The 11,165-nt window shown below is 39.5% G+C and overlaps 1 protein-coding gene across 1 annotated transcript; it reads left to right on the top strand.

The window, feature by feature from the left end:
* Positions 1-809: 809 nt before the first annotated feature.
* On the top strand, positions 810-9,378 carry NXPH2 (neurexophilin 2). The gene is made up of 2 exons (XM_085647012.1): positions 810-1,211; positions 3,808-9,378. The coding sequence occupies exons 1-2, from the start codon at positions 810-812 to the stop codon at positions 4,549-4,551; spliced, it is 1,146 nt and encodes a 381-aa protein (XP_085503138.1). The 3' UTR covers positions 4,552-9,378.
* Positions 9,379-11,165: the final 1,787 nt, after the last annotated feature.

Here is an 11,165-nt window from a genome sequence, read left to right as displayed (position 1 = left end):
AAATAGCGGAATATTTCGAACAGAAAATTACAAACTTTACAAAAGAGTTTCCACAGATTAGTCAACCAGCATTAAATACAGCTGACCCTACCATCCAAATAGACTCACCTTGTACTACCACATGGGATAATTTTACTTTGATTAATTCTACCGAGTCTGCTCAAGCTATCTCTAAATTGAACTCAGGCTCCCCTCTTGACCCCTGCCCACCCCTACTGCTCAAGGCTATAAAAGATGAGGTCAACCCAATTATAAACTCAATCCTGAACTCCTCCCTACAAACAGGAGATATCCCCGCATGCTGGAAGGTCGCGGTAGTCAAACCCCTTCAGAAAAAAACTATTCAGGACCCTACGACACTGTCAAACCTCCGACCCATATCACTTCTTCCAGCACTATGCAAACTCACAGAGACATGTGTAAACAAACAACTCACAGCATATCTCGAGAACAACAATTTGTTACATCCCAATCAAGCAGGTTTTCGCTTTCACCACTCAACTGAATCTGCCCTTATTTTCTCAACGGAAACTATCAGGGCCGCTTTGGATCAGGGCAAAAGAGCCGTCCTGATCCTACTGGATCTCTCTGCGGCGTTCGACACGGTGTCCCATGATATTCTACTTCATCGCCTGAGTAGTGCAGGCATAGGGGGCACCGTGTTGAAATGGTTTACCAACTTCCTCAGACAAAGAAAACAGACTATTCTCCTAGGTCCACATTACTCTGAGGCAAGAGAAGTTCAATCTGGGGTACCTCAGGGCTCTAGCTTAAGCCCCATATTGTTTAACTTATATATGGTCCCCCTAATGAAACTTATCTCCTCTTTTGCTATCAGCTCAATTGCCTACGCCGATGATACTCAACTAGTTGTAATCCTAGATGAGGACGCGGCAATTGCTGAACGTTCCCTCAGAGATTGTCTGAAGGCCACTTTCGAGTGGATGAACACAAACCACCTGAGATGCAACACTGCAAAGACGGAAATTTTACCCTTTGGGAAAAATAATCTGTTTTCTCCCCAAACCTGCTGGCCACCTAATGCTGAAGCCCCGCCGAGTACCATAAAGAGTGCCCGAAATTTAGGAATTAAAATTGACGAGGCACTATCCTTCAAGCAACAGACCAGTGAAGTGGCTGGCTCCTGTTTCAATATCATCAAAAGCCTTCGGAAATTCTTTGACTTCCTCCCCCTACCAGCAAGGAAAACGGTAGCGGTGGCATTGATTACATCTAGGTTGGACTATTGTAACGGACTGTATGTGGGTGCCAACAAGGCCCTCCTACATAAGCTGCAGATGGTGCAAAATACTGCAGCAAGGCTGGTGCTAAAAATGCCAAGAAAATCCTCAGCATCCGCAGCACTTGACACCCTCCACTGGCTCCCTATCCAAAAGAGAATCCTATTCAAACTACTGATCATCTCTTTTAGAGCATTCCATAAAAGAGGCCCTACCTACCTGACTAACAAATTTAATCGTTACCACCCCGGACGTCATCTAAGATCTGCTACGGCCAACCTAATGACCATTCCAAAGTTTCGATTGGCCACTAGAGGGGGAAAGTCCCTGGCGGTCAAAGGCTCTAGAGCCTGGAACACACTTCCACCTCAAATTCGTGAAATCTCCTGTGAGAGCAAATTCAGGAAAGCCATTAAAACCTGAATTTATAACCTAACTGCCTCCACCTGCAAAACCCTGGTCTAATATCTACTTTAGGGTCTATTACATCTCCCTTCTGCCTACGAACCACACAAATTGAACCTAGCGCCAAGATGCTCCTCGGAGCGATAGAGCGCTATATAAAATCCCCCCAAACATAAACATAAACATGTGTGCAATTGTGCTCATCTCCCCCCGTCCCCACAGTCCCTGTTCAGTACTCACCCTGGTGCTGTTGTGTCAGGTCATGTTGAGCAGTGTCCAAACCCCCAACTCCTGCCACCGCCTCCCCACTGATGACTGTGGACACCATTTCCTCCATCTCATCCAGCTCCTGGTGTTCCGCTGGGCTGCCACCTCCAGTCTGCATTGCTGCCTGATGGTTCTCAGCGAGTTTCTTCTTTGATTTGCATTTCACGTCATTCCAGTGCCTCTTGACCTCTCCAGTTGTCCTCCTGTTCACTGCAACTGCAATCACTTTGTCCAGGATATCCTGCCATATTGCATTTTTATTTGCCAATGACACGGAGGTGACGAACAGTTGTTGGTGGTGTTCTACAACCTGCGTGATGATGATCCTGTTTTCCTGTGGAATGAACCTCGTCTTCTTCTCCTTGACTTTCCATGACCCCGAGGTCCCAGGATGGTCCTCCTAGGGGCTTGTGGGGTTCTGGTCGTCCTCTGTACTTGCTCCGCCTTCCTCCATGGTGCTACACAGTTTAAATTATTTTGTTTGTGTTTTTCGGTGCTTTTATAGTGCATTTTCCTGCATGACGCATGGGGAATGCAGGCCTGTCACTGGTTATCGCAAATTTTTGTATCGCGATTGGCCACATCGCAACTTTTTTCGCGTTCGTGTTTTGCATTTTTTCGGCCTCACGTTAATTTTAACGTGCTCATTTGACGTGTTATCTTGAGACTATCGCATGGTACCGCTGTGTTGAGAATACCACGTTAACACTGTGTTATTTTCCCGGGATATGCGAAGTTGTGTTAAGCTAATTTTTCGATTATTAACACACGTTCTTGAGATTATCCCCTTTAGAGTGTTGGGTAGGTTCTCCTGCCATGTAGCTTGCATTGTTGTGGTTGTCAGTGCAACTGGTAAAGCCAGTAGTTTTGAAGCCAACTTAAATGAGGAGCCAATGCAAGTAAAGATTTTCAGGCAAAATGCTGCAATATCATGAACTTGGTATGTTGCTGCATTTTAAAGATTTTTGGAAAGTTACAATCTGATTTGTCGGAGACCCAGTACCATTGATTTACATAATCTAATTTAGATTCAATTTTGTTGCCAAATACGTACTTTGAAATCAAGCTTATCACATGAAATCGTGAGCCTTATTTTCTTTAGCGCGAAAGTGAAGATTCTGAACAGAAAATTATATGGAAGGGTGGTCGAAACTGAAAAACAGTGTTTTAACATTTTAGTTTAAGTAATGTTTACAGTTTTTTTGAGAATAAAACGAGCCGGTTATCCAGTATTTGTACATTTTTGACCTTATTTTGGTGGACTGTGATGCCTGGGGTAGGATACAACAGGTTCCATTTCTAAGTATAGATGTACAGGGTACACATTGCACAATTGCTATCAAAATTTGTCAAACATTAACATGTCTTCACTGTTTATGTTTAACATTGGTAAATTAAAATCTCTAGATAAAGCGGATAGTACAGGGAATAGAATACAATCCAAGAGAAGCGCACATGATGTAAATGAAAATGCAACTTTATTTGGAAATAATATCAAAGGTTTGACCTGGATAACTGAAACTAATATAAAAATATAAATTTTTTATTTAGTTATCATTCTCATTGGAATGCAAACGTTTTCATTGTTAAATAAGCTGTAAGTGACTATTTGCAAGGTGTAAATTACATGAAAGATTTTGAATGGTACTCGTCGAAGATGCTAACCCTTCTAATGATATAAGGGACAATTTGAACTTATTTTTCACATGCAAATAAATTCAAGTGTCCTGTTTTTACGTGGTCATTAATGTATTGCATTGAAATATTAAAATACTAATAGTATTAAATATGTCATTACTCAAAAAATAATGTAATGAAAATGTACGTTTGGTGGAATGATTTTGTGTTTGCTCAACAGCTAAATATTTTACACTATCATATTTTTTCTCTACAGATTTGCTGTGACTCTAAACATGTACTAAGTGCAACAGAGGTCCTGGAATGGAAAGAGAAAGATATCACAGAGACATTGGTTGATAACATTGTTCAGTCACGGATCATCAGTCCTATGCGTCTGTTTGCTAAAAAGTCACCAGTGCCAAAGAATGGACAAATGCCATATTTTGACAGAATAGACAACTTCTGGGATTGGCTTTCCAATATCACTGATGCGCAGGAATCTCTAGTACGAACTAAGCGCAGACCAATAGTAAAAACAGGAAAATTTAAGAAAATGTTTGGCTGGGGGGACTTTCATTCAAACATAAAAACAGTGAAACTGAACCTCCTCATAACAGGGAAAATTGTTGACCATGGAAATGGGACTTTCAGTGTATATTTTCGGCACAACTCTACAGGACTTGGGAATGTTTCTGTGAGTTTGGTGCCTCCATCAAAAGTGGTGGAGTTCGAAGTCTCGGCTCAGTCCACACAGGAGACCAAGGATTCCAAGTCCTTCAACTGTCGTATTGAATATGAGAAAACAGATCGAGCAAAGAAGACAGCTTTGTGCAACTTTGATCCTTCAAAGGTTTGCTACCAAGAGCAGACACAGAGTCATGTCTCTTGGTTATGTTCTAAACCGTTTAAGGTCATCTGCATATATATTGCTTTCTTCAGTGTTGATTACAAACTTGTGCAAAAGGTTTGCCCTGATTACAACTACCACAGTGAGATGCCATACTTGTCTACGGGTTGACAAATCAGAGTAAAGAGGAAACATTCTTGGCAGCTGTCAGTCACAGCGACCTAGCAATGATGGAGATGAATGCAATTTTAATGCTTCCTATATTGTCTTCAAATGACAATGCTTTAGTATCAGGTTATGAAATACATGTGTGGCTGTAATAGTGTTGTGTGGTAAATATTTTACTATGTCTGTGTAGTTCCATTTAGAAAAGTAACCCCTGGGTGTTGGGAAATTATTTATCAATACTTTCATTATCATATGGTATTTTTACGTGGCTAAAAAGGACACATATATGCTAAATAAAAACAGTGTTCCCTGAAAGACGCTATTTGAATAAAGTGTATGAGTGTTAATTGTTTGCAGCCAGTGAACTTGATAAACAACCCTGGTGACCAAATGTGAAAAAAATACAGTTGTCCCCCAAAACATAGTTAGAAATCACATATGTTCCAGATTCCTATCTACTAAATAGCTGCTTATATTTGTAATGTTTGAAATAGTGAATGTTTCCAAGACGTTCAAGACTATTTTTTACTTCTGAAGTATTTGGAATTTGAGAAAGTGCCCAAATACTGTTAACTGTGTTTAAAGCCTATTTATATTAGAGTTGTCATTTCTAATTGTTGTTTTTAGTATCATTTTACTTTGTAACCATTGAGCTCAAATAACTTGTACAATTACATTATTTTATGTTTGAAAATGAAAAGCATATTTTGGGGACATGCTTGACTTTATGGTTCAGAGGATCTTCTAGTTGCCTGTTACTATATCATTATAAAATAATGCACATCATTCATTCCAACTCAGAAATAAATAGCTATGCATTAATGTCAATCCATTAATGTTCCATGTTCCATATGCAACACGCACAGATACAGTGAGACAACTGAGTGTTAGAAAATTCAGATGCAAAAATATTTCTTTTTGTGAATTGATACATGAAACAGTTCTAATTTAAAATGTTTTTGTTCCATTGTTTTCTCTAATGTGTAAGGTAGGTAAAATGGTGAGGTTTCACGTAACATGTTTGGATGTGCATACTACATTCCAAGCCCATAGACTGAAATAATTCTTAAACATTGAGTAGAGTCATCAGTACATTGTTGGCATGTCCCTGTAGTCTCAGAAAAACATGCTTATTCAAAGTAAGTCACGGCTGGATGAAACACTATTTCACTTGAATGACTACTAGTGAAAGAAACTGTAACCCAAAAAAGGTATGTATATGCATACATCCATAAGTATGGAATATGATGAATATAGTATGTGGGAGACACAAGGAGTCTGCTGAATTTTTTATTTTTTGGCATTATGCCCATCCTATAATTGTTGAATTGTCATAGCTCTCTTGAAGGAAGTGTGGAAGCACTTTACAAGACAAGTGAAAGACACATGCGCTACCATTACGTTATCACCCATTTCATTTTCAGAAGCTCTGTGTGAAAACAAATCAGATATTTCTTACTGGTTATACGTTGATCTGAATACGAAAATGATGTTTCATGTGGGATACTTTTTAAAATGTACCTTTACAATTAGCACAAATAGAACAAGTTGTTTATGTGTGAGAGAGTTTTGTGCTTCACACATTTTAAAGGAAAATGTGTCTAAGTGCTAATGATTTGTTTAAAATGACACATTACCTTAAGGTGATTTAAGTCTACTTAGAGACAAGCATTCACCTGACAAAATAGGTCAACGCTGAGAAGGAACATGTAGAATAGGACAGCCTTTAAAGCAATCCCATTCAATTCAGGTTTTAAAGGCCAATTCATGCCACATTTTCATTTAAGCCATTTAATATGTGAAATGGTTCAAATTAGTTTCATTATCTGTACATTTATCTCACATGGATATCCCAAAAATCTGCAATAAATCTAGTTCCCCAGGTCATATGTTGGAACCCCAAACATTGAAGTAATGTTCAATTCTCCAAATAGGAACCATACAATAGTGAACTGTGTACATCTTCTGCAAGAATAAGAAATAAAATAATATCTAATCAAAGTAAAGTGTTTATTGTAAGCTAACAGGATTAGTTAGGATGCACATGTTGCATTCTACAATGAACTCCTTTGCTTATCAGTCTTGTCATCTGCAGAATATGGGACCAAAATAAAAAAGAGTGATGCTCCATGAGTTCAGATTGGGTGAGAGGCAACGTGATGCTCCATGAGCTCAGATTGGGTGAGAGGCAACATGGCAATGAAGTGGAAATATGAATCAAAAAAGAAAGGGGTCCCCGGAGAAATGAAGCGGAAATAAACAGCAATCAATATAATTTTAGAAAGGTTTGAACTGAGTAGGAGAAAACATGCTTAATTAGCAAACTAACCAAGTATCAATGTGACTAAAAGAACTGTAGCATTGCTACTCAATGTATTGTTTAGGGATTTGCATGCTACAGTGATGAATGCCATTTTTTCAGGATCACATAAGATACACTTCCAGGCCATTCATATAAATGAGTTATTTACTTCATGGGTGTTTATCTTAAAAAACCTAGTGTGGGGTTTTTCCTTCTACATAAGTTGACACCCCAGCTGTGTAGACTCAAGGTATCTGCCAGCAGCAACTTGTATATGGGTAAGGGTTATTCACAGAGCCTGTTGATTTGGTCTGGTTTAAAGTCACCTGGTGAATTTAATTAAGTTTGATGCATAGATTTTGACAGACTTACACATTTTGGAAAACTGGACTCTAAAAACTATCAGGATAAAATGTTTTTGCTACAAAAATATTACTCACAGGTAAAAAAGAAATATAAAGTAATCCGCTATATGGTCAAAATATACTTTGTTACAGTAAAAAGTAGCTTGATATCTAGTGGAGTCTACTAAAACAAATATGTCTAAATTTCCAATACATTACAGAAACCACATTTTTCATTAGTTACATCTGCCCATCGTAAGGGTGAGATAATTATCGCATTTAGCAAAATTCGATACCCCATGGTTCAGAACTCAGCGGGTGCGATAGCTGTGTCCAATACGAATTTTGCCCTTCAAAATGCAGCACAAAATGCAAATGTTTGTGTTATCTGCACCAAAATTGCATGTCCCAGTATTTACCAGGCTTTTCTCCCAAAATATTTCTACAGGTTTAACCTGGCAAAATGTACCTTTGGAAAGTTGCATCATTGCGGAGTGTATCACAGTCAGCAATTCCCAGGTGCAGTAAAATGCTCACAACATATATTAACGATCCATGAGCAAAGAGGATTTTATGCATACATCAGAATTATTGTGCCTAATCTGAGCGTGTGGTTGCCGGTGGGGGGGGCACCGGCACTTACTTTTGGGATAGGCACTTATTTCTACCCATCAGATATTTAACAAGTGCAAGAGCACAGATCATAAAAATGGAGGATGAGACAGTCAGGAAAACCGTCACAAAGGGCGAAAGCAGGATCATGCAAGAGAGTGTCTCCTAGTATAATTAAGACTACCAGCCTTGATTTTGTTTTGGCTTAAATTTACTTGCATCTGCTGCTGGTTTCTGAGCAGAGCTTCGGGCACCGGCACTCTTTTTTCAGAAATTAAGCACTGGAACTATGCAGCCCACTTGTAATCAGGGCCTTGCTCGCTGATGTTTTGAATTAATCTATTTCTGCATGCCTTCATATCAGGATTATTCTTTCAATAAACATCACTTGTGAACTTGACCTCATCAGTATTAAAAATATGGGAATGATCAGAGCTGTCCCGCTTCATTCTGTCGTACTAGGTAATTGGAGGAGCTCTGTTGAAAGCTTTATATGTGATTTAAACAAATGGGTAGAATGTTGGCAGTATTATTTTTTGCTCTTAGAAAATTTGGTAAGAAAAATTATTATGGTATTTTTCAAATGGTGGCAATCTGAAACATCTCTGGAACCAAATCTTGATTTTATAAGCAACTTTGAAAACTGCACATATGTATAAGGCAATGGGAGTTTACGTTCTCGTAGTGACATGCACTGCACCTCCTAATGGATGATAATGATCAGCTAATTAATCAGCACTTTGGTAAGTATTAGACATAAGCACAATGAATATGTTTAACTATGGGGTCGATTATGTTGGCGGGCGGATCGCCACCGCCCGCACGGCGGTGGCGATCCACCTGCCAACATTCACCGTCTGCCTCCCATTTCTCCCCCGCCACATTACGATGGCAGGGGAAGGACCCCGGCGGACAGAAACACCGACCGCCAGTTTTCCGCCGGTCGACTTGTTTACCGGGCGGAAAAAGTGTTTAATATGATGGCGGTGTCCACAAGACACCGCCATCCATATTATGATGACTGCGATGATCAGCCTTTTCATGGCGGCAACACCGCCATGAAAAGGCATGCGGATCCTGCATTTGGTGGCCCGTTGCGGGCCCCCAGGGTTTTGGAGGGCGCACATGGGGGGTAACTATGGTACCCCTCAGCATTTGCATGCACATAGTGGCAGGCACCGCGAGGTGCCTGTCACGTTGTGCATTCAAATTCATAACATGCAGCTTTTACCTTGCAGCGGGTGCTGTTTGCAGCACCGCCCACCGCAATCTAAAAAATATGGGATGCGCACGCCAGTGTGGCAGGCACATCCTAATGCCTATGGCCGGACCGCCGCACCTATGGCGGGCGGTCCTTTTAGCCGTTGCAGTGCCATCGCAATAGGCCCCCATGTTATGAGTATTTATTATACATTATTATTTATTATTTAATATTATATTTTGCACTGCAGAGCGAAATGGTAGATGATTATGTGATATTGTGTTATGTCATATTCTACAAGTTTAATGTTTATTTGTGTCCTATTGCTGTTCATTAAGAAGTAAATACTTTTTACATAGCCACTGTATGTAAACAGCCAAACTACAAAATACAAGATTCTATTGTATGTGACATAAAAAAGTGTAAATACAAAATGACATATAAATATGCATACATTTTTATTGAAATAAATCATTTGCTAATTCTGTCACTCGACTGGCCTGTTTAATTTTAAATCGATACAAGCGTAAAGTATTTAAAGCGATTGTATTTCATCATCAATTTTATAAGTGTTGCAAAATTCTGAGATGATTTTAATCACAAAGACCTCTCCTTTGAGCAAAGAGGCAGCCGCACTCCACAACGGTTTAATCCCATTTAATATTAGCTGTTGATTCTTAATTGGGACATGATTCAGTAAGTACTTGTAGTATCATAACATTACTTTTATGTGCTTCATAGACTCAATGTTGCTTTGAAGGAACGGGGATTCAGAAGTAGAGTTTTGGGGGAGCAGAGATAAGCCATCATTACAGTAAAGCTGAACCACATTCAGAAGCCTACATGAGCATAAAGCACATCTACCAGAGGGTACTGAGATCACCAAAAAAGAACAAGGGCTTCTGTGAGAAAGTGGCTCTGTATATACTGTTCCCTAATAGTTACAGGGTGTACAGAGTCCACAGTCCCCCAGAGGCTGATAGAGGTCAAAGTTAGGTATGACCTTACTCTCAAAAGTGGTAGCTTGGTCGAGCAGTAAGGCAGTACCAGAGGACAGTGTAAAGCATTTATTGTACACACTCAGTCAGCAAATGTTTTCACACACTCAATAACTGAACTCTAGGCCAATGATTTGTATATATAAAATATATGCTTGTTTTATTTTTAGAACCACAAAGGGGATAAAAATATACTTTCTCAGAATGAGAGGTTGCATATAAATACTTTTTATCTTAAGCAATGAGTTTTTGTAAACAGTCACAGTTGGTTGCAATAAACAATCCTATTTCCTAAACATCACAATGCATTGAGCTCAATGGTACATTCAGGTTATTTGTAATAAATTACTTTTCAGATTACTTTTGGAATTCCAGGTCTGGCTCCTAGAACCAGCCTTGGGTCAGTATTCAGAATCAAGTGATGAAAGTCGACTTAATAACTGTAATGATTTTTACATAATATTTAGCTATTTCAAAAGTTAGCACTTAGAAAAAATTTCAAAGAAAACATTCAATGGATCTCTATGGCAAGAAATTCACATTGCAGGTAGAGTACTTTATCGTTACTTTAGTAATCCAGGACTGGGTGCCTAGACCCAGGACTGGGGTCCTTATCAAAAACAGGTAAGTAATTTCGTTTGCAGAAATGGTACGATTTTAAAAGAATATTTCAAATTTGCAAAAATAGACACTTAGAAGAAATTTCACAGAAAAGCAGACAATGGTTTCCTATGGGAGAAAAATGAGTTAGAGGTAAGTATAGTTGTGAACACTTTTCAGAGTCAGGGCTGGGCACCAAGATCCAGCACTGGGAGCTCACCTAGGAGCAGGTGAGTAAATTCGTTTTTGTCACTTGGCTGATTTTTGGTGAATTTTTACAGTTTTGAAAAGTTCACACTTAGAAGATTTTTGAAGAAAAAGCCAGTCAATGTTACCCTATGAGGAAAATGAAGTTAGCGGTTTAAGGGTAAGTACTCGACTGGCAGAGTTGAAATTCCGGGCATAGACTCAGGGGTCCCCCAGTGTCAGGTAGGTACAGTTGGTTCACCCTCAGCGGTTTCAGGACGGCCGGGTGCAGAGTGAGTTAGGCCCAATGTTATCCTATGAGGGATAGGGGGGCCTTAGTTGGTGGCTGCTGTCTGGCAAGCCACGCGTCTGTG

Source organism: Triturus cristatus, chromosome 3_2, assembly GCF_964204655.1.
Source record: "Triturus cristatus chromosome 3_2, aTriCri1.1, whole genome shotgun sequence".
Taxonomy (NCBI): domain Eukaryota; kingdom Metazoa; phylum Chordata; class Amphibia; order Caudata; family Salamandridae; genus Triturus; species Triturus cristatus.
Note: the sequence above shows the minus strand (reverse complement) of the source record. Positions and strands in the feature narration are given on the sequence as shown.